Below are 24,464 nucleotides of genomic sequence, written 5' to 3'. Positions count from 1 at the left end.
AAGGTCATTGAGGTCACTTTATATAGGAATATCTTCTCCATTGTGAACCATCGATCAAAGACAAACAAGAGCCAGAAAAAGCTATGCTAATGTTGCCTTTTTGTCTTATCCTTAAAGACTGCAACACTAAGGCTTAGGAAAAAAGATCTTAAAAGACACCTCAATCCTAGGATCTGGAGTTGGGAGTCTGTAGCAAAATATCCCTCTTGTCTCCACTGAAATACTGTATGTGGGATTTAATGGGAAAGCAATTTCTGTAAAGCCATTTGCAGTCCATGGGTTGAGATATTTATTTATTCTATTTATATCCCGCCTATCTGGTCAATATGGATATACCTTCAGAACGCTGCCCTCCAGCCCTTTTGAGACCTTTAACATTGGAAAGATAGAATTTAATTGATCTGAGGTATACCTGTTGCCTTAACTCCCATTTCTTTTTGAATCAAATGCCAGCAGACAAGTCAGCACCACTTGGTTTTAGCCACACTTTTTTTTTTATTGTTATTCCATGCAACAGGGTCTGGGATCAATTAATAACATGGCAACTGAGGAAGGATAAGACACAAACAACAACAGAAAGGTCATTTCAAGAGGTCCTGAGTAGGAAAGGCACGTTCATTTACCACTATAAAAGAGTCAAGGGAGGGGAATAAAAGAGTCCCACCTTGAGTGGAAAAAAAAACACTAGGAGAGAAGCCACAGGTGGGTCTTCCCATCGGTTTTGGACGTTTACAATTACCTTGTCGTTGCCCAACTAACTTTATAGCTCAACGTGGATGTTGTGCCTTGACTACATCAGAAATGCAAAGCTGGTGATGATCACCTCACGGTCTGTCTAGCAGCTATTACCCAAGTAACAGAACCCAAATTCCCCGACTGGGTTCAGTAATTTGCGAAGCCTTTCATGGCCGGGATCTAATGGTTGTTGTGGGTTTTTCGGGCTCTTTGGATGTGTTCTGAAGGTTGTTCTTCCTGACGTTTCGCCAGTCTCTATGGCCGGCATCTTCAGAGGACTGGAGTAGGAACTCTGTCCATGCTCTGTTGGTGTTTGTTGGATAGTATTTATAGCTGTGGGAACAGCTTTTGTCTTTTTTCAGGAGAGATAGGGTGATCAGCATGATTTTGTTGTGATGGGGGGGAGAGGGAGAGATTATCTGTAACTGTCATTGATGGCTGTTGTTAGCTGGTAGATCACTGCACAAAAAAGACACCCATCAATCACAGTGACAGATAATCTCTGCCCCCCCTTATCACAACAAAAACATGCTGATCACCTTATCTCCTGAAAACAGACAAAAGCCAGTTCCTACAGCTATAAATACTATCCAACAAACACCAACAGTGCATGGACAGAGTTCCTACTCCAGTCCTCTGAAGATGCCGGCCACAGAGACTGGTGAAACGTCAGGAAGAACAACCTTCAGAACACGGCCAAAGAGCTCGAAAAACCCACAACAACCATGGGTTCAGTAACTTGGATAGCTCTTAAAACTTCCAGCTTAAAAGCAAGAGAGGACTTGTTACAGCCACGAAATCAGAATTACCAGCCTTTGCTGTAAAAAGTGCTACTCCCATGATCTATTCTCTCCGTAAATTCGTCCTTGGAGTGGTTTTGGCCTCAGCAAGCTGCTAGAGGTCTTGCTGAGAGATGAGCTACTTAAAGACAAGGAAGAAAAGGGTGGGGGAAGGCTATTTCCATTCTACCGCTATTGATTTCATGGATCCTGTAGTGGCAACAGTAAAAGTTACCACCAAACACTAGACTTCAGCTGGAAGCCATTCTTATTGGACATAAAATCTAGGATGAGGAAAAATAAGAGGAAGAGATGGATGCAGCAGTTTATCTGGAATTACTGTTAAAAACGTCTCCATCAGATCAGAGATTGAAATGATAATTGTAGCACCTAATAAAGAAAGCAACAGCACTATTAACATACTGAGCTCATTTTTAAGGCAGGGCTGTCCAATGCTGGTGATAGGAAACTCTTGTAGTCTTTTGGACCACCGCTTCCAGAATCCCATGAGGGTTCTGGCTGTTTCCCCATTTCCGGATCTCCCCCTGGAAGGACCCAATCATGTGTTCAAACCGTGCACCAACAATCTTGCGCATTCAGCTGCGATTTCCTCACGCAGGAAGTGCCACACTTGATTTCTGAGAGCCGTACTGCCTACACAGAAATAGCTGGACAAAAGATCAACATTCACGGTTTCGCTCCATTTTTAAAATGCCAACAGCCTCTAGTAATTATGAGTAGCACCTTGAATGTCTGCCTTACCAAAATGGCAGTCAAAAGGCTTGGCAGTCATGGCTGTGAGATGGTTGTTGGTGGATAGACTAAGGAGGATTTACCTCACAAAAACCAAAAGCTGGGCCTGTGACATTTAAAAGGGTCTTTCCAAAGAGCACCAAAGCATCCTAGGGTCCAGGCAAAAGAAACAAAATGCAGTGTAATTTAGCAACACACGTGTTCTCCTCATAGAGTCATTTCAACCTAACTTGCTGTCATTGATTCTGCAAAGCCTCCCAACCACGTATCTGAAGAAATGGCTTGAATGGGACATGGTGGAAGAAGCAGGTTCCATAAAGCCAGAACAGAGAGAGAAGCCCACAGCTAGCAACCTGCTCTTGACCTGCTCTTAAGTCAAGCTTAAGTTTCCTCACATATGTTAACCAAGCCCCGTTAGGTGGGGAATGCATTACAAGGAAGAAAGGCAGACAATTGAAGGGCTGAGGAAATGGTAGAGCCTCTATTATAGAGGAGTAATACCACATAACAACAACCAAATGAGAAACTATTCCCCCCCCCTTCACGCAAATGCTACTCAGTTTGAACGAAGCCAGATGGAGCACCAGCCAAGTCTTGGCGTTGGGTATGTGCGATACCGTTTGCATACTTGGTTCAAAACTGCAAGGCGAATCTCCTTCTTTGCAAGCTGTTTGCCTTTCCCTTGCTACTCCTTCACTCCGCTTCGCTCCTCTTTGTGCGGGACCTTACGAGGGGCTCTCAAAGACAGGTAAGTGTCCTCTGCTGAGAGTGGAGATGATGGCATCCAACTAGAAGAAGGGAACACCAGCCCGTTTTCTTAGAAGTTTGTACTAGAGTTTTGAAGCCTTCCATTCCAAACCAAACAGATCATAACGTTGCTCTCTACAGCTCTGTGCCGGGATGGTTGCCATGACCTAATTCATATCCTTGTCGAGTGAGGGGCGAGATACGAGGTCCACAGTGTCTCCCTCAATTCATAAGTCTCATGTCCATCGCGGAGACATATCCAGGTGAAACAGTCTTCTTTGCCTCTCGAGTGAAATGTTTATTGCATTTACCGCCTGGAACTCACTTCTCTTCCTGGTCCAGCCTGTGGAACTCTCTTGATATATCCTGTGTTCTTCCTGTCCTGTCCTCACATGAAGACATGTGGTTAGGAAGATAGCAACTGATCGTCATTGAGACTTTCCCCAACTCTGCGCTGGGAATTCAAATTAAACTGGTGCCCGTCCCAAACAGGGTCAGCCAATACTTATCTCCTTAAGGCAGCATCCAAGGAGAAAAGAAGTCTGCCTGATATACCTCTACTGAAAAAGGGTCTCTTCCCCCCATCCCGCTCTCCTACCCACCCTACTTCTATTGTCCCAAGCTCACAAACGGAGCAAAAGCCCCAGTTTTAGACACGCGCCCCGTTTCCTTAGAAGAGAAAGCCATTGTAAACAATAAATTCCAAGTCTGCCAAAATATTGCAAGAGTTCAATGGAAGGATGGTTGAGGAAGTCACACGTCTGTCTTTACAAAAATAAGAACTCTGAGCATGTGTCGTCCTTGGTCGGGGCGTCTGTTCCCAAACAGGACAGCAGCAAACGTTGTGTTGGATCCTCAAGGGTCTCAGGTCCGCTTGCATCTAAATAGTCCAGATCCTTGTCCTTTTTCCGGTATTAAGATTGCAAACGCTCCAGGTACTGCGGCAGTGGGTTCTCCTTGACGTATTTCTGAATATACCAGCACGTGAGGTGGGCTTTCAAGTCCTCTTCAACCACAAAATCCAAGGCCGCCTGAGGAAAGGAAGGGAAAGGAAAGAACTACCATAAGCATTTTGCAAGTCGCTATACGTTGGTTCCGATTTGACAGCACATGACTAACTAACTTGGAATACAGCTTAGAAAAGTTACTCGTCTGGACTAAAAATTCTCAGGATCACTCAAGTTGAGTGTGACATGTGAAGGTCGGAGAGGAAAAATTATCCATTTTAATCAATCAGTTTTTAAACTCAGCTAAAATATTCAAAAAAAAACACCATATATTTATTTTTATATGCTTACTGACCTTGTCCCCCAGCCGCCATCTTTCTGTTTTATCTTCAGACATAACAAACATGGATTTGACTTTTTTCCTACATACATGTAGATTAGAATACTGTAGAATGTTTCTGTACATTTGGAAATTGTCAATAAAACAAATGGATGTTTGTTTGTTTTTTACACGTGTACCCTAATCTTCCTCATGTGCATTATAGGAGAGGGGTAACATAATCAATGATTAGTTCATCAGGAGCATACAATGAAAAATCCAAAATAAATAAAAATATAAAGGAAGGGACATGATCCTTTGGTGAAATGGCATTGCCTGGTTGAAGGGAATGTAGAATCACACTGTCAAAATTATTCAGAAATAGCTTCCCCCGTCCAAATGCTGCAAAAAAATGGGATCTATCGTGCACGGGAATTTAAAATGTTGAAACTGAGGCTGTCTTTCTTTGGGCACATTGTGAAAAGGCAGGATTCCCTGGAAAAGACAAGAATACTGGGAAAGGTGGAAGTTAGCAGGAAAAGAGGAAGACTAAATACAAGATGGATTGATTCCTTAAAGGAAGCCACAGGTTTGGGTTTACAAGAGCTGAGCAGAGCAGTTGAGGACAAGACGTTTGGGGAAATCACTCATTTATAGCGTTTCCATGAGTCGGAAGCAAATTTGATGGCACATAACAAGAAACAAAGAAAAGGGACAGAAAAAAGCTAAAGGACTTGGAAGGTCAATGGGAGACCTAAAGGTTACAGAACAGATTCCCTACGTAACAGCCCTAAGGATTAAAAAAGCTTCTGCATACACAGAGTGTCTGCTTTATTGAAATGGGCCAAAGGGAAGCAACTCCCTCTTAGCATGACGTACATCCTTTCATCATGTCCTCATGCAGGAGAAGAGAACTGTGAAATGTCCTCACGTGCCCTCTGTCTGATGCCAAGGGGGGAGAGAAAGCGAGCCCAAAGAAAGAGCAAGAAGATGACCAATAAAGAGAAAGGAAAGCTGCCCACACAGATACAGTGGTGCCTCGTTTAACGATTACCTCATTAAACGACAAATCCGCTTTACGATGGTTTTTTTGCGATTGCTATTGCAATCGCAAAACGATGTTCCTGTGGGGAAAATTCGCTTCACGACGATCGGTTCCCTGCTTCGGGAACCGATTCTTCGCATTACGACGATCTAAAAACAGCTGATCGTTTGGTTTCAACATGGCTCCCCGCTGTGCAAAATGGCTCCTCGCTGTGTTAAGGACGGATTCCTCACTATACAGGCACCAGAAAATGGCTGCCCTATGGAGGATCTTCGCTGCACGATGAGGTATTTCGCGCATTGGAACGCATTGAACCGGTTTTCAACGCATTTCAATTGGTTTTTTAATTTCGCTTGACGAGGATTTCTCTTAACAGCGATTTTAATGGAACGCATTATCCTCATCAAGCGAGGCACCACTGTACCACAAGAAGCAGCTCTCCTCCATTCTAATAGCCATTGGGTGGGTATAAGAAAATGGCTGCCAGGATCAGGTAGAAACCGAAATGGCAGGCCCAGGTTGACCCTCTTTTTTAATAAAGAAGGGCAGACTGGAGCCAGAGAAAAGTGGTGGTGTGACCCACCCCTAGAAACAAAATCCCCATACTAAATATAAGCTTGATTTGCTAAAAAAAGTTACAAAGAAAAGTTGGAACCCTCCATGTGGAAAAGATGGTATAAAGATGGGTTTAAAACCTTCGTGCCAATTCTTCCAACTTTTCAAACAAAGAATTCTGGGGAACTCTGGCACATTTCTTCTGTTTGAACATATCTGTGATCCTGTAAAGGATCATTTTGAAGGTCTGACAGTGGCCATTTCGAAGATAAGATCTGTTCTCGATCATCCCCAGAGTGCAGGACATGCAACAACGGGCTCAAGCTAAAGGAAGCCAGATTTCGATTGAATATCAGGAAAAACTTCTGAACTGTTAGAGCAGTACGACAATGGAACCATTGACCTCAAGAGGTGGTGAGTGTTCCAGCACTGGAGGCATTCAAGAGAAACTGGCAGATATGTTTTGATTATATTCCTGCGTTGAGCAGGCGATTGGACTTGATGGCCTTGTAGGCCCCTTCCAACTTCACTTTTCTATTTTTCTATGATATGATTCCATGAAGGTTTTATTCATTTGAAAAGGCAGTCCCATCCAAGTCTGATTTAAAAATAAAGGAGGAGGAGGATCAAGGACCTTATGTGTGTGTATATGCATCTGTCTGGGAAGGACTTGAGTGTAATATTTGCCAGATAGGTATACAAAGCAAGTGGCAATTAGCAAAATATTTAGAATATGCCATAGGGTTGGATCTGTGATAGGATAGCTTTCTGGCAAATAGGGACCAAATGAGATAGTAAACAGGGATAAATATGGAATAGTGTTAGGGTTAGTTGTTTATTCAGGTAACCATGATATACTAATGTTACTAAATTAAGTACAATGGTGCCTCGCTTGACGTTAATTCATTCCAGCAAAATCGCTGTAGAGCGAAAACATCGTCAAATGAAATTTAAAAACCCCATTGAAACGCATTGAAAACCGTTCAATGCGTTCCAATGGGCTGAATACCTGCTCGTCCAGCGAAGATCCTCCATATGGCGGCCATTTTCGGTGCCTTTAAAGCGAGGAATCCGTCTTAGAAAACAGCGAGGGGCCATTTTCTTCAGCCGACGGCCATTTTGAAACCCGGCGATCAGCTGTTTGCTGATCGTCGTAAAGCGAAAATCGGTTCCCAAAGCAGGAAACCAATCATCGCACAGCGAAAAAAAACCCATTTAAAACATCTGCGATTGAAAAAACGTCAACGTAAAGCGGATTCGTCATAGAGCGGGGTAATCGTTCAGCGGGGCACGAATGTACAAGCTACTGTCACAAGTACTAAAAATGTCTAAGAGTTTATTTTATACTGCCTGTGTTTTTAAACAGTAACAGTTATTTCATGTTATTAAAGAAAACCAAGTGATCATTTTATTTACTTTCAACTGCTGGCACAAACACACACAAGAGAGAACACAATTTTTACTCTGTGTGTGGCTTTTTATCATAACACTTGAAACTGCTGGTAGGAATGATTTTCCAGTGGTTGCATGACTCATTGGGAGATTGTGAAGCAACCTGACATTGATTCACACCAAAGCTAGACCACTGCAGTCCAGCAAAGGGGCTAGTCTTTTTTTAGGGGGGGGGAGGCTGGGCTGGATGGTTTCCTGCAAGGATAGAAAGGAGATTGCTCCCAGCAAAGCAACCCTTTCTGGAGCCATCAGACGGTTCGCACTCAAAGCGGAGGATGCTGCAAATCTGAAGCCTGCCCGCCAAAATCTCAAGACTCAAGAAAGATGGCTGCAAGCTGAAGGAAGAAACCATTAGCTACTCACGCTGATAAAAAAAGCATCTCCAAGGTGCAATATAGGACATGAAGAGCAATACCCCAGGGTGAGGAAAGAGGGACACTAGGCTTTGGATACCTGTGTTGAGCAAGGAGTTAGACTCAGTGGCCTCGTAGGCTCCTCCCGACTCCATGATTCCATCATGAAGTTCTTGATAGAGGATAGAGCCCTGGTTCTCAGCCTTGGGTCCCCAGATGTTTATGGACTAAAACGTCCCCAGATGTTTATGGACTAAAACTAGCTGTGCTGGCCAGGATTTCTGGAAGAACATCTGGGGGCTCACAGTTGGAACCACTGGCATAGACAGCAATGTATAAAAAATTGTGAATCCCTTTGATCAGATTTCCCTCCTAAGAATTCCCTTCCTTGGGTAAAGCTTTCAACCCAAAGTTTTATTTAAAGTTATTGGAAAAAAAATATTTAATGTATTATACCATACTGCTTTGTGCTGCCTTGGAAGAAAATTTCACTGGATTCAACCCTAGCAGGCATATTTAGGATTGCAACCTAAAGTTCTAAAGAGATGGTCTTTAAAGGCTTCAGTGCTACAAGTTTCAAAAACCAAAAAAAATTAACTTGTTCGCAGCTCTTGCTAAATGATCTTTCAGTCTGACGAGGGAAAGAGAATGAGAAGCAGTATTCCCTAAAAATAAATTTTCCAATGCTGAGGAAAACTTGCCTCAGTTGACAAAATGAACCCAGACAGCAAGGGGGGGAATTTAAACTCTCACATAATAAATTTTAACTGTCACTTTGTAAATAAAGTAGGGCAGGATTTCTTCACTTGTCAAAAATAGAGCAGTGGAAACAAAGACATTTAAAAAAAAAAAAACCACCTAAAATTACATTTAAAAAAATAAACACAGAAAAAGCACTTTCCAACAGTCGGAAAATTCCTTCACTTTCTGCGCAAGAAAAATGAAGGTACTTTATAATCTCTCTCTTGACACCAGATGGCTTCATTTTTACACACAGAGAGACAGAGACACTAAATGGCCTAAAAAGACCAACACACAACCATATATATTGGGGTCTCTACTTAAGAACGTCCCTACTTAAGAACAATCCAACTTAAGAACAGCTCCATTTGCTAAATTTTACTTCTACTTGAGAACAGAAATCCAAGATAAGAACAGGGAAAAAAACCTTTCCTGTTCTTTTTTTAACCTTAGGTCATCTTAGGTTAAAAAAAAATTCTCCCCCTAGTTCCTATGGGAACTAATGCTTCAATGTGCGAACGCACCTCTACATAACAAAAAACAGCCAGAACGGATTAATTGGTTTTCAGTCCATTCCTATGGGAAATTTTGCTTCAACTTAAGAACGTTTCAACTTAAGAACACCATTCCAAAACGGATTAAGTTCTTAAGTAGCGGTTCCACTGTAGTTTCTATGGACGGAAAAGAGCAGATACAGATTAAATGGTTTTCAATGCATTCCTATGGGAAATGCAGATTCAACATAAGAACTTTTCAACTTGAGAACCACCTTCCAATACGGATTAAGTTCTTAAGTAGAGACCCCACTGTAATTGAAAGCTGTTATTTCAAACAGACTCACAAGCTTTTGCACTAGATCTCACTCGGTGCCGTCATAATGATATCCAAAGTGGCAGAAAGTCAACAGGTAATGCTTTTATCACCATATTATATTTTCAGTGAGAGAATACTCCGCCCTAGTTCGTTTCTACCTGCCCAGTGGCCATCAAAGGCAAAAGGTTCGGTAAACAAAGATGCAAAATGGCATCTTTGATTTGACTGTAGAAGATCAGCTTAATTAGCCATTTCTAGGCATCCCACTTCCATACATCGCTACTGGTTTTTCCAGTAGGGATGGATGGAAGGGAGCGCTGGACCGTAAAGAAGGCTGACCGCCAAAGAATTGATGCTTTTGAATTGTGGTGCTGGAGAAGACTCTTGAGAGTCCCCTGGATTGCAAGGAGAACAAACCTATCCATTTTGAAGGAAATCAACCCTGAGTGCTCACTGGAAGGACACGTCCTGAAGCTGAGGCTCCAATACTTTGGCCATCTGATGAGAAGAGAAGACTCCCTGGAAAAGACCCTGATGTTGGGAAAGTGTGAAGGCAAGAGGAGAAGGGGACGACAGAGGATGAGATGGCTGGACAGAGTCATCGAAGCTACCAACGTGAATCTGACCCAACTCCGGGAGGCCATGGAAGACAGGAGGGCCTGGCGTGCTCTGGTCCATGGGGTCAAGAAGAGTCAGACATGACTTAATGACTAAACAACAAAGGCATCTCAAGGAAGGATTCTTATACTCCCACACAGATAAAACAAAATAAGAGTAGAAATACACAGTGCATGAAGACATCAAAGCCTTCTACCACCCCCTTCCTGGGAGTTATGCTGGTTTTGTGCGATCATATCTGCACGATTTTCATGATGCATGGCCACAGTGTTCATCTTGGTGCTCCTCCCAAAGCCACCTAGCCACACTTCTCTTAAACGGGGTGGCTAAAAATAGTATTTGTAGAGCCACAAAGAGGAAGAGCGTATGGAGAAGGAGCATGGATGTTCATTAGGGTTGATTAGTACAGGCAGTAATCAGAGATACGGCCCTCCCTACATCCTTCACCTCCTACTGATGGCCTCCTTCACCCTCTTGATATCTCTCTCCATCCTGGCTATCCAGATGTTACACCTCTACAGCCGACTTTCTTCTCAGCCTATGTCCCTATGGTCCACCTGATCTGAATACAGAAACCTGCTTTATGCCGAGTCAGAGCACTGGTTCGAAAAACTTCCTAACTGTTAGAGCAGTACGACAACGGAACCAATGACCTCAGGAAACTGTGGGTGCTCCAGCACGAGAGGCATTGAGGAAGAAATTGGGCAGCCATTGGTCAGATCTGATTTGACTTGGATTTGACTCAATAGGTCCCTTCCAACTCCATGAATCTATGATTCTAAGCTTATCAGATCTCAAGACACTGGCTGAAGCCTTGGGAAGTAATGATACTTGTCCAGGTCTCCAGTGCAGAAAGACAAATCTCAAGGTGAGCAGTAGGGAGAGATTTTTTTTTTGAATTCATGGGCTCCCAGTCTCATAATACAAGAGGAAACCCTGCATCTGAAGAAGAACACCAGGTCTATGAAAGTTTGTGTCAAAGAAAATGTGTGGGTCTTAAAGATGTTTAGCTCAGTGGCTTAGGATCTCTGTCTGCAGAGACAGAGGTTGGGGGTTCGATTCTCTACCGGGCCTCCTTGAAAAGGGCTGGCCTCGATGATCCATAGGGTCCCTTCCAGCTCTGTAGTTCAGTTTACAGTGGTGCCCTGCATAAAGATTCGTTTAAAGACGAATCCGCATAGCGATGTGTTTTTTGCGATCGCAAAAGCGATCACATTGCGATGTGATCGGTAACTGCTTCGCATACCGATTTTCGCATAGCAATGTTTTAAAAACAGCTGATCAGTAGTTCCAAAATGGCCGCCGGGTAAATAAAATGGCCTCCTGCAGCGTTTTCGTGCCCTTTCCTCGCTTACCAGGCAGTGAAAATGGCGGCCGCATGGAGGATTTTCACAGAACGGTGAGCTTTTTGCCCATAAGAACGCATTAAACATGTTTTAATGCATTCCTATGGGCTTCTTTGTCCCGCATAGTGATGAATCTGCATAGCGACGATTTTTCCTGAATGGATTATCGTCGCTATGTGGGGCACCACTGTATGAGGAACTGTTGCCCATTGCTATACCTTTTACAAATAGCTGCACCCTGTTTGTACCCAAAGAAGCTGACAGCAGCCCATGAAAAAAAAATACACCAAATAAAACAGTATTCAGCTTTCTTTTTGCATTATTCCTTTAAAAAAAATATTAGGATTGACAGGGAAATGGAACCAACTTTCAAAAATGATGGTAAAACCCTCTATAAGTACTCTCTTGAAGTATCTTTCAAAAGTGCCAAGGAAATATCATTCATAAGCCCCGTTCCTACTCATATAATTATTGTTGATAAGTCAAAAATAATAACTGTGTATTATTTTTGGTAACTGTGTCCTGGTTACCCAAAAAAGTAACTTGTAAGTGACGTTACTTCCATGCCCTGGGCACAGCTTGGAACTCAAACAACATTCTGGAAGTTGTAGTTCAAAAACACAAACCTTCACAGCTTCGCTCGAAACCCAATTTCAAAATAAAATAAGACTCAAGCCATACCAACTCCCACATCACAATTAGAAAGCCATCAGCATGTGTTACCTCTATGCACGTCATTCCTTCAAAGCTCTGTGCCTCAGCCATTGGACTTGCACATGAAGTCTGTGCTGATTTCCCAGTGACCAATCACAACACAAAACTTTCGTTTGCACCATACGGGGGTGAGGAAAGCTCATGCTAGGATAGGCAAATGTTTTACACCTCTTTTTCACCTCTGTGGTGCCAATGACATCCAGGGTGTATCACCTTGTTTGAACCCCCCACACACATACACACACATACACACACACACCGTGTCTGCAATGGCTAAAGCAACCTGGACCCAGATTGTAAAGCAGTGGTACAACCGACAGTCCGTACCTTTGCAAGATGCTTCGCTATTCCTCTCCCCCTGTAGGCATCAGGTACTTCCGTATGTTGCAAATCCACTATCCTTTTCCCCACATACTCGTACAAGAGTACGGCTTTGTCGTGGCAACCTGCGGGATGAAAGAGAAGGACTGAAAGCATTTCACGTGCCCACCAACAGATCCGTGAGGGTTTTTCACACGTGAGGGCTTTTCACCCTCCGACAACTGCAACGAGGCCGTGCAGCGACTCCATCTTTCCGTGGAAAGAAGACAAGACAAGTGGGAGAAAAACACAGAAAAGCTGGCAAAAGGAACACGGACACTCCCTTCCATGTCATGTCCGAAAACATGTGAACCTCACCTCAACATAGCAGTGAGACTGGGTCCCCAACTACGTCTGGCAACAACACACTGGTTTCGGGGGGCAGGACAGGCTGTGTGTAAAGATCAGGAGGCTTGAGGGACGGGTTGACTTCCTAAAGCAGTGGTCCCCAACCTCGGCCCTCCAGATATTCTTGGACTTCAACTCCCAGAAGCCTTCAGCACCACCTCTGCTGGCCAGGATTTCTGGGAGTTGAAGTCCAAGAACATTTGGAGGGCCAAGGTTGGGGACCACTGCCCTAAAGGAAGCCACAGCCTTGCCAAGCACTGAGCATCAGTCCTGGGGTCACCATAAGTCACAGGCAATGGGGTGGAACATAACAACAGACTGTGGAACTCCCTGACTCAGGACATCCCTTTGGCCCTCTCCAATAGCACTGCTACCGAGGACGTTTTCTGAGTTTGTTTCATCAGATCTTTGGTCCTGATGTTGATTGGCCCTACTGACTCTCCTGCAGCTTTAATGTTAACTTTGATTTCTATCTACTTATTCACTGGGTTATTGACATGCTTCATACGCCTGCATTTCTAAACTTGGCATGGCGTCTTTCTTCCATGGGAGGCAGCCTATGGCGTGGGGTTAAAAGACCCAGGTTGGGGTCACTCCTTGAGCCATGCCTTGTGCTGCGTGACTTCTCTCTCAACCTGTCCTACCTTATAAGGCCATTGTGAGGACCGAGTGGGAAGAGGAGGTGAAGTGCACGCTGCCTTTAGCTGAGTGAAGGAAAAGCAGGCATGAATATGACAAATAAACACAGCTGATAATAACACAACATAAGCTGAACCAGAAGGGCAAGTACTCTTGAATTAATAAGAAATATTTAGATCCTCGGGGCAGCTTATCAACATGTCTAAACAAAGCTGTTCTCCATTTTCAACCTACAGATCTTCCAGGCAAACCAAGAAGGGTTCTTGATCTCCACAAGAGGCAAATGTCTTCTTCCTTCGGGGATGGACATACAGAAACCCACTCATCACACAAAAACACACACCTTAGGAACTTTTACAGAGGGTTTTCACACCCTGTTAGTTACCTTCCTTTTTAGCAGTTCTCAATCTACAATAACATCAGATGTTTTCTCAGCTTACACGGAAAACCTGCCTACACAATCCCTCCGGGTGAGACCATCACTGACCCAACGGACAACACAACATGGGGACGGAGACAGGAAGGAGCCCCAACCGGAAATCTTGACGCCAGGTGTCCCCCCAGATCCACACTGGCATTTCGATCATGTCACCCTCAACACCTCAGGTTTATTTACTAGTTCCTCCCGCATTGGGATTAACGCCCTCTTCTGCCACCGGTGCCCCCTCCTCGCAACACGAGACCGACGGGACAATTTCGGCACAAAAGAACGAATAGACCGAAATCTGACTTCAGGAGTCACAACTACAGAGAGAAACCGATTTGAGAACACTTCCTCCTGCTGGGACACATTGCTATATGGATCTCAAAAGTGACTATTGCCGGGGGCGAGGGGGGAGAACTACTTTGGAGAGCCCTCTGGTTTCTTAACTCCATCTGCAAAATAAAATTAAAATGAAATCCCTGTTTTAGCTGACACAGAGACCCTGTAAACACCCTGCAAAGAAAGAAAACGACGGGTTGAACTCAGTGTAAAAGCACACTTTGTACTGACTCAGAAGGGCGCAGGTTTTGGGGGAGAGGGAGGAAAGAGGGCTGTGAATGGGATGCAGACATCTATCTGCTGTAATTAATTATTCCCGGCTGAATGAAAAAAAGCATTCAGATCGCATACACAGAAAGAGAAACACACACACACACACACTGAATGGCATCCTCGTACCACGATGACTCTTGTCCATCCAGTATTGAGAAGATACGGGGTGGGGGGGAGGAGGTGGAGGAGGCTGGTACCACCCCCTCGAGGATCAGGGCCATGACTTCGCCTGTGCAAAGGCTGAACAAGCCCCAGATGTGTGTGGGATGACACAGTTCAGTTCAGCGGCCATTGAACAGGAAAGACTGTGAGCCCAGCACAGCAGAGCAAGCAAAACTTTCCCAAGATGGTTTAAATGTGTGCTGCTTAACCGCTGTTGTACTTTATCTCTCCTATACGTGCAAGCTTCGCCTTGTTTGTACTTAAATGACAAATTAGAAGTCCTGCCTTACTGAGTACTAGCAACAGGCACAGATTATTTCTAATCGGCCAAAAAATGCAATCCAAGAAGCAAACAACACGGGCAGAAAAAAGGTGGGTCAGGTTGCAGAATAAGGAGAAACACTTTGTTCTGAGAAGCTCTCCGCTTCCTTCATGAGATTTAGTACAAAACTTTTTTTAAGAGGGCTATTTCTGCTGGGTCCCAAGCGACTGGCAGGAGGGAGTAAGCCAAAAGCCAAGAATTTCAGTAACAAAAAACTGGCTTGAAAAAGAGGACATGTTTTACAATGCAAATTTCCTTCTTCGGGGGATGAACCACATTCAAATCAGAGAAGGCAAGTGGAGATGACAAGCAAGCAAGCAAGCAAGCAAGCAAGAAACTTGTTAAAAGCTCCAGCAAGGTCTTTGGAGATGACAAGCAATAAACTACAGTGTTTCCCTGAAAATAAGACAGGGTCTTATATTAATTTTTGCTCCAAAAATGCAGTACGGCTTATTTTCAGGGGATGTTTTATTTTTTTCCATCTACAACCATCTATATTTATTCAAATACAGTCATGCCATGTTCGTCTGATTGCTGCACAATAGTGGAGGGCGAGGTTTCCCTTAACTGGGGCTTATTTTTGGGGTAGGGCTTATATTACAAGCATCCTGAAAAATCATAGTAGGGCTTATTTTCAGGTTAGGTCTTATTTTCCAGGAAACAGGCCTTGGGCAAGCTGCACAATCCCGGACAACCCCCAGAAGAAGGGTATAGGAAACCATTTCTGAGTACAGTGGGGTCTTGACTTGAGAACGTAATCCGTATTGGAAGGCGGTTCTCAAGTCAAAAAGTCTGTAAGTCAAGTCTCCATTGACCTACAGTGCATTGAAAACCGATTAATCCCGAAACAGGCCGTTTTTGTTCCATTTTGGTTTTTTTCTGGTCTCTAAGTCAAATCTCAGTCTGCAAGTCAAACCTAAATTTTGCGGCCAGAGAAGTCTGTAACTCAAAAAGTCTGTAAGTCAAGCCGTCTGTAAGTCAAGGGTCCACTGTATTCTGTAGCTGGAAAACCCTGAAATGGGTTGCCGTAAGTTAGACTTGACTTGACAGCACACAGTTATTAAGGTTGGGTCCTTTTTAGGAGAAAGATGGGTTAAAAATATTTAAAATAAATAAATAGGTTTAAATAAATAAAAAGGTTTCCTTGCAGGCCAGCTGTAACAGAAATACAGATAGCCCCATACTATTGGCTACTTGCCATGATATACATGACTAGCTATGATACATGCATGCAACTCCAGAGTCACAAACATGACATATTTGAGTGCCAGAACTGAGAAAGCTACAGGAGAAGTCCACAGCTTTTTTTTTTTTTTGCCTGATACATGGCTTCTTACAGGTATCCGGTTGACCTTGGAAGTAAGTCCTTACTAATAACAACTCCCTTGTAATTAATTCCTTTTCCCACTAACAAAGGCATAACTGCCTCGCCACTGTAACTTAATGAGGCATCGCTTTACTCCTTCGCCCTTGAGGAGAGCTCTTCCATCCTCAGAAAAGGCAACGACTAACCACTAGGCAGTGCTCTCTTGTTGGCCTCAATTGACACTTCGACATAATTCACTACCTCCAAGGTAATCTCCAGGTTTGCTTACATAAGGACAGGATTGTTTCTTTGTGCTTCTGCTGAACACTGCGCCTCAGGAACCTGTGTGTTTTGGCCTACAGTAAGAGACAGATCTGTGAGCCGTTTGTGTTGTCCAGGTGAGAGAACCCACTATATTCCCTCCTTTCTGACAAGCTTAGTGAGGTACCTTTTGATGCCTCCAGGTCAACTTCACTTGCATGAATGTTCTACCAGTTCGTCTCCGTATTCTAATTCACAGGCCTGAAGAAGTGGGCCAAGTTCCATGAAAGCTTGCATTAAAAGATAGCAGTTAGTCTTTAAGTTGCCTTTTGGCTTTGCTCTTGTTTCGTGTTTCTTGTTGAAATACTGTACCTGCACAGACTAAGGTAGCTACAACTCTGAAAACTTTGTTCTTAGCAGTAATTTCCGCAAATTCCTACCCGGGGCTGGTTTAACTGTCAATCTCATGACAAAAACATCTAGCCAGTTTTAAGAATTCCAAATTCTTATGTTTTACTTCCCTTTTCTTGGTATAATGGTAACTTCAAGTTACTTTTAAAGGGCAGAGGTGGGATAACCCGATACTTCAAGTGTTAACTTGTGCTTTGAATGAAAACATCCAGGTGTTTCTAGATGCTTTAAACATCTGGAAGCAATTATTCTAACTCCTGGGAAATGGGCATGTGTGGTTACTTGAAAAATTAGGACTAGAACAGTAATTAACTACTTTTAGGGACTACTTTTCAGAAGAGTTGTTTCTTTATAAATCAACCCTTCCTTTACAATAAAGGGAAATCAGACCATAAAAAATAAGACAAAATACTGTTGACATGCACGATAGAAAGAAAAGAAATAATCTGTGGTTACTTCTTATAGCCACCAAACATAATTACACACCATTTTTAAACTATTACAAGTTGTGTAAGCGTGGTTTCTGGAATCTCAGACTCAAAATTGTAATTAACTACTTTCGGGAACTATATTTTAAAACTCTGTGATACATGATGCCGGACTTGGCATACAGATAAGAAGAGGCATGCTGGAACAGACCAATGACATATTTAATCCACACTGGGTGCATTTAGCTCATTGCAAAGCTGGCAGGGCAGTGTGGTACAGTGGGTGGAGCAATTCTGGCCCAGGAGACCTGGGTTCTAATCTCCACACCAAGTAATGAAGCTCTCGAGTAGGCAGAGATCAGTGCCTCTCTCTCTCTCTCTCTCTCTGTACTTGGTCTTCCTCACAAACTCAGGTGGATCCAAGGTGGCTTAAAAGCTAAAAACAGTCTGTATATAATTATTACAAGGACTCAAACAAATAGCACACTAAAATGATAAACAGATTCAACACCAGAAACAGATCCAAAGCAACAAAGGGCAGCAGTCCATTTAAAAACCCCTCCCAGACAATCACTCATTGAAAGCCTGCTTGCAGGTCTTTGCCTGCTTGCAGAAGGACAGCAAAGACGGGGCCAGCATGGCCTCCAGTGGGAGGGAGTTCCAGAGTCTCTGGGAGCAGCCACAGAGAAGGCCCTCTCCCATGCTGTTATATTCTTCAATCCATTTTTTAAAAATCACTTTCTAAGCCATCTTGTGTGGCTTTGGAGAAAATATGGGATATGAATGTCCAAACTCATGACTACAGAAGAACTACATAACTTTCATGCTGTGACAATGAAGGAATTGAAATAGTTGTTTTGTATACCTTGGTTCAATCATCCATCCAAAGGGAGGCCGCAGCCAAGAAATCAGGAGAAGACGAAGACTCAGAAAGGCAGCCAATGAAAGAATTATAAAAAGATCCTCAAGTGTAAAGATGGGTCACTGGAGACCAAGACCAATATCATCCACATTCTTGTGTTTCCTGTCACCATGTATGGGTGTGAAAGCTGGACAATAAAGAAAGTTGACAGGAAAATATTGATTCACTTGGAATGTGGTGCTGGAGGGGAGCTTTGCTGATACCCTCGACTGCAGGAAAGACCCACAAGTGGGTCCTAGATCAAATCTAGCCTGAACCATCTCTGCAGGCAAACATGTTGAAACAGAGGCTGTCTTACTTTGGGCATATCCTGAGAAGGCAAGATTCTCTGGGAAAGACAATAATGTTGGGAAAAGTGGAACGCAGCAGGAAAAGAGGAAGACTCAATACGAGATGGACTGATCCCTTAAAAGAAGCCACAGGCTTGAATCTACAAGAGCTGTTTCAAGCTGTAGAGGACCAGGACATTTTAGAGATGGCTCATTCGCAGGGTCACCATATGTCGGAAGCAACTTGATGGCACATAACAAATAAATTAAATTTCCCCACTCTTCCCCCTCCCTTTTTTTTTCACACTCTCCTCTCCACCCAGAAGCCTGCTGGGAAACAGAGCCATCACTCCTGCTGATTCGTGAACCCTTCCGAGGGTTTTGGAAAAGGGCTGCAAAAGCTTAAGGGCTATAGGATGCCCACCCCACCCCTCTAGAGAAATGGCAAACCTTAAGTCCTTTAAGTCAGAGGAAGGAAAAGCCAGCGCTTACAGTTAAAGTCAGGCTGTGCCCATTCACGTTGTCTGAGAAATTCTAAAAGCTGCAGTCCAAAACCCCCACATTTTGAAGGACTGCATCTTTCCAAAGAATCTCCATTTGGAAATGTCTCTTCCCCATCACCCCACCTATCTCACATCGACAACATCTCTCCTTGAAACCCTAAGAACGAAAAGGCAATGAAAGGGATAACAGTCCATAATATAATATTCCATTCCCAACAAGGGAACTGCCTTTTCAACAAAAAAAAATGTGCCTGTTATAGCCCATGGTAACTGCATGCACTCCTCTTCTGCATCCAGCTAAGCTTTTGGTTATCATGTGGCCCTGAGTTCCACAGCTGAAACAGATGCTTGATGGGAGGGAAAAACTACTGAAAGCAGATATACATCATTCTTGTAGTGTTCCTTCCATGTCTTGTTTTATTTAAGTGAATGTTAACATCTGTTCTATCTCCAGTTTTTCTCCATTCTTCTTTAAATATATCTTACTTTTCCCACACTCTTTCACAATCTCCTTTCAGAAACAGAGAGAAACAAACCCCCTATTACAATACTGTTTACTTTGAATCCTTTCCCCCCCCCCCCCTTGTGTGTGTGTGTGTTAAAACTGATTTACGGCTCAGCAGATTTCCTATGGGAATCCACCACTATGAAACAATTTTAACCTTGTGCTATTTAAAGAGTCTGTTTGGTTTGAATGTCTTTTCTCCAGCCTAATGCAAGATTCATTTGCTGTTTACTTTTACCCATTGTTCAGCCTGAAAAAGAGTACATCGTACTTGGGGTGGAAAGGGAAGAGGTTTAAAAAGAGGAAAGGGGGGGGGAGGGAGGGAAGAAAAACCCAAAAAATTAAAATCAGTGTTCCTATTCTTAGCAGTTTATGAACAATGTCTCATACCAGGCAGTCTGGTATATAATTTTTGAATTGTTTATCCATTTTAACATACCCTGCAATTTCAGTGAGACCCAGCACTTTGTCTTTTTTTTAAAAAAAACTACCCCCCAAAACTGTGGTTCTTTGCTTAAAAATAAAAACAGATGTTAGCAAAGGGAGAAGAACATTGGTGTGTTGTAAATGTACGACACAGATTTTTGCAGAGTAAAAAAGTCAGCCATGCAACTTACATATTTGCCCAAGCTAATGATAATTCGCTATGTAGTTGATTGCCTATGGTGAGGAACAATCTCCTACAGGCGACCAGTGTAGGAAATATTTATGAACCAGAGGGAAGTTGAGTTTTCTTTTCCTTTCCAGATTATCCATGGAACACTCAAATCCAGCTCTGATCAGGCATGTTAATAGCTTCGGTTAATTGATTTGTAAGGTTGACTTGGCCCTTTTAAGCCCAGACCACAATTCAATGCCACCAGTTGGAGTAACAGCTGGTTGTCAACGGGGGCAGCTTTGAAAGGAATAAATCTGTGCCAATGAAATACATTTTGATGGATGAGAGTCAGTATGGTTCAGGGGAGTGTGTGTCAGGTTAGGATTTGGGAATCCTGACTTTTGACTTCCTTGAAACCTCACGAGATAGGGTGTTAAATGGTAAAACCTGTCCTTGAACATGTAATATACCTGGAAAACCCTATTAGGATCGCCATAAATGGGCACATAAAAACAATAAATTCATAGAGGCTAGAATCACCAGTGGCTACTATGCAGGATGCTTATAGATTACCTCCATTACCAGAGACAGACTGCCTTGCACATCTGTTGATACAGCACTAAAAAAAATTAACCGAACACACAGCAAGCTTTCAAGAGACATTCATCTTCCTCAGGCTGTACAGCAAGTTCTTGTGGCTAGTTCAGAGATTTATAGGCTTTTTATTAGAATCCCAAAGCTAACCTGTTGCGGGAGCCAGGTTAGCTTCCCTAGATGGATACCAATGCAGTCTGCAAAAAGCTTGCAGGATGTGGCTTCAACATCTCAAAAAGCTAACCTGGCCCTGACAACGGCCATGAAACTTTGGGACTCTAATAAAAGTACAGTACACCATTTTCTGAACAAGAACTCGGTACTTGTTTAGCCTGAGGAAGATGACTTATCATTGAAAGCTTGCTGTCTGTTGTTTGCTTGATTTTTTTTAGTGGTCTAAGAAAGATATCATCTGCTCCTGCATTTGCATTCCTCTACCAAGTTTATTTATTTATGTACATACTTTATTTCCACCCTGCCTTTCCTCCAAAAGAGGAACCCAAAGAGATCCACAGTTCTTTTCTGGTTATTCCTAAAGCTGTGGTTCCTAACCCTGGGTCATCCAGGTGTTTTTTGGACTGAAAACGTCTGGAAGCATTCGCCAGTAGCTGTGCTGGCCAGGATTTCTGGGAGTTGTAGTCCAAGAACATTTGGGTTACCCAAGGTTGGGAACCACTGCCCTAAACCTAAATCGTCTGACCCGTGGCCTCGACACGCGTGAGCCCAAGCAAGCGTGGTATTCTTGGTTTTTTTTTCATTGATACCCCATCCAAAAGATTATCAGAATACTGATGATGATCTTAAGAGTGGCCATGAAGACCTTTTTTTCCCCTCATCCATACTCGGAAGAGTCTCTGTTTAGTTCTGCTTGTAACCCACCAACAACTTCTGAACGATTCTTAAGAAACCACTGTTAAGATCTCTGTTGGACTTTTCAACAATCCTGAAGGGTTGCCGGATAAGACCCTCCACTGGCTTTCATCCTTTCTGCGTCTCTCTCTCTCTTCCGATTCCCACCCCAGTGGGTATAAATGTTGGTTTGAAGTGCCAGTCTCCACCTCTGAAGAAATCCACTAAAAATTTATGCTAGATAAAAGCCTAGCGCTCTTTAGGATGCTGTAAAGACCCTCGGTCAAGTCTAAATTTGAGAAAACTTTAGGAACAGGGGGTGACGTTTGTGTGGAAATGGATTCTTGTGAGACCGGCCACTCTTTGACTGAGAAAAGGCTCCGAAGCCAAGCAAGCACTCAAGGGCCCATTCTGCAGTTCTATACCCATCGTCTTGAGCCTGCTGGCTGGGGATGATGGACATTATAATCCAACCATATCTGGGGAGGCTCAGACTGGGGCGTCTAACCTCACTGGCCAAGGCCATTAAGTCATTGCTGCCCAACCCTCACTGTGATTAGCTAGATGGGGAAAATTTGAATCAGCCAGCAGAAGTAAAATCCAATGTAATTTTGTTAACTTATTTCTTTTTTTCATAGTTGAGAACCTCGGACATAGGAACGCGGATTTACTCACAGGCTCCTTAGTGGGGTGAGAAAACACCAACACATCTCCCCCACCCTGGCTGCTTTGCACTGGTTGCCCATCCGTTTCCGCGTCGACTTCAAAGTGCTAATGATCACTTATAAAGCCCTAAATGGTTTGGGACCTCAGTATTTGGCAGATCGTCTTCTCCCGCCCAGATCTACCCAAATCACCCGCCATAGCCAGCAGGGACGGCTGAGGGGTCTGATGCCGAGAGAGGCTCAGAAGGAAAAAACTAGAAACCGGGCCTTCTCGGCAGTGGCCCCTCGCCTGTGGAACGCCCTCCCAACAGAAATTCGGCTGGCACCCTCGCTGGGGGTTTTTAAAAGACACTTAAAAACTTGGCTATTTAGGCAGGCCTTCCCTCCAGTCAGCTAAGTCTTTTTATTTCTTCTTTCCTTATCCTACCCCATCTTGGCAATTTTTTTTCTTAAAATAATTGTCTTAATTAATATAGTAATTGTATTTTTAATGATTATATACATTTTATATTGATTTTTATGTTGTAAGCCACCCCGAGTAGACATGGTCTAGAGGAGCGGGGTATAAATTTAATAAATAAATAAATAGCTACGCAGGATTACTGGTTCATTTTCCATATACAGTCTACCTTTGACTAGCTACAGATGGCGAACCCTTCCAAAACCCTTTTGTCTGTTTAGCTTCGCCTCCAGAAGCAGTGAATACGCAACTTTTCTGATAACCCCAGAAGGTCTTCAGATCTGGTCAAAACTGGCCTAGAAGGGAACAACACTCCATTTATGACTACATGTCATGCTGCTTCCACTAGCGTTCTTTCTGCCCACTTACTCAAAAGCACGGCTCTTTAAACGTCGGGACAATTTGACTTTCAAATAAACACATCTCAGTGGGTGTAGGCCACAAACAGAGTTCTGTTAAGCCCCGGAATTAACTTTTTTTAAAAAAAAAAAACTTTCTGGGGCCCTAAAAGAGAAATAAGAAAGAAATCAGATTTTAAAAAAAATAGAATTAGGTTTTTACATCATTATTCAATTCAGGAGCTTAAAGGAGGCGGCCACCCAGTTTTGGCAGGTTTGCGCAAAAGGAACGGGAGGAAGAAAACAGTGTTGGTGGGTTTTCGTGTCAACTTCGGGAGCTTATTTAAAAATAGCTCCAGCCAGGACAGGTGTTCACCGAGTGACCGACCGGAGAGTAACCAACACAGCAGCCACATCTTTGGAGAGGGTGGGCACCTGCCAGGGACGGCTGGGGTCCCAAAAAAAAAAGGAGGGCCCTTTGGGCTGGGGTGACGGTGGGGGGGGGGGAAGAGAAGGGGGTCTAGAAATTAAAAATTCTTGCTGACACCTTCTCTTCCCACCCTCTCCTCACCCTCCAGCTGACACCAGAGCTATAATCTGTTGCATAACCACAGTTGCTGCAGAAGGAGGAGTTTTTTTTGGGGGGGGGAGGAAGAAGAGGCAGATCTGGGAAGAAGAAGGAGAGAAGAGAGAGGGATCTCACCAAGCAAGGACCCCCCCCCCAATTTAGTGCAAATAGTTCAGAAGCCCCCTCTTTCCACCCCCAAACAAAACCCACGCCGGAGATGCAGGGAGAGAGATCGCAAGGGGGGTTTCTGGATTCTTGCACAGATGATTTTGGGGGGGGGGACATTCAGAGCTGCCAAAAGTGCGGCTCTTTTGGCAAGGCAGCAAAAGGAGCGAGACCCCCCCCAAAAAAAAACCCTCACGCATGCGCATTCCTCCAAGCCACAATTTTTCTTCTCTTCCCCCCCACTCTCCTGGGCTTCCCCCCAAAAAAACTCACCCCCCCCCCAAAAAAAACACCCTCTCATTACCATTCAGCCTGACGGTGAACTGCCTCCTTTTCCGGTCGTGCTCCACCTGGATGGGGCAAGTGGGCTCCAGGAGGTTGAGCTGAGCCCCCGCTTGGGCCATGGCTGGGGGGGGGTCGCGGAGGGAGGGGGCAGGCGGCTCTCCTCCCGAGGATGCCCCTCCTCAAGCCCTCGATCCGTGGCCAATCAATAATAATAATAATAATAACCAAAGGGTGGGGTGGGGGGCTTTGATCTCCCCAATCAAAGATTAATTCAGATTTTTTTTTTTTTAGGGGGGAGAGGCTGGGGATCGATCCTGGCTGGCTGCGTCTCCTCCTCCACCTGCTCAGGTAAGTCCCCGGAGAGCCCACCGGCGGCGGCCCCGGCGCAGCATCCCACTCCGGCCACCGAAACTGACACACCGCGGCTGGAGAACACAAGACACACACAAACACACACACACACACATAAAAAGCCAGGAAATCAGCTGTGGGCTCACGTGCCCCCCAGCCAGCCAATGGCCTCCTGTCTGTTTTGTTTTCATACATTCCTTTC

The 24,464-nt window shown here is 43.9% G+C and overlaps 1 protein-coding gene across 1 annotated transcript; it reads right to left on the bottom strand.

Annotated features, from left to right (window-relative positions):
• Window positions 1–471: 471 nt before the first annotated feature.
• On the bottom strand, window positions 472–24,464 carry NATD1 (N-acetyltransferase domain containing 1). The gene is made up of 3 exons (XM_020808715.3): window positions 23,931–24,464; window positions 12,245–12,363; window positions 472–4,045 (listed from the first exon to the last, which is right to left on the bottom strand). The coding sequence occupies exons 1-3, from the start codon at window positions 24,028–24,030 to the stop codon at window positions 3,929–3,931; spliced, it is 336 nt and encodes a 111-aa protein (XP_020664374.3). The 5' UTR covers window positions 24,031–24,464; the 3' UTR covers window positions 472–3,928.

Source organism: Pogona vitticeps, chromosome 13, assembly GCF_051106095.1.
Source record: "Pogona vitticeps strain Pit_001003342236 chromosome 13, PviZW2.1, whole genome shotgun sequence".
Classification (NCBI taxonomy): Eukaryota; Metazoa; Chordata; class Lepidosauria; order Squamata; family Agamidae; genus Pogona; species Pogona vitticeps.
Note: the sequence above shows the minus strand (reverse complement) of the source record. Positions and strands in the feature narration are given on the sequence as shown.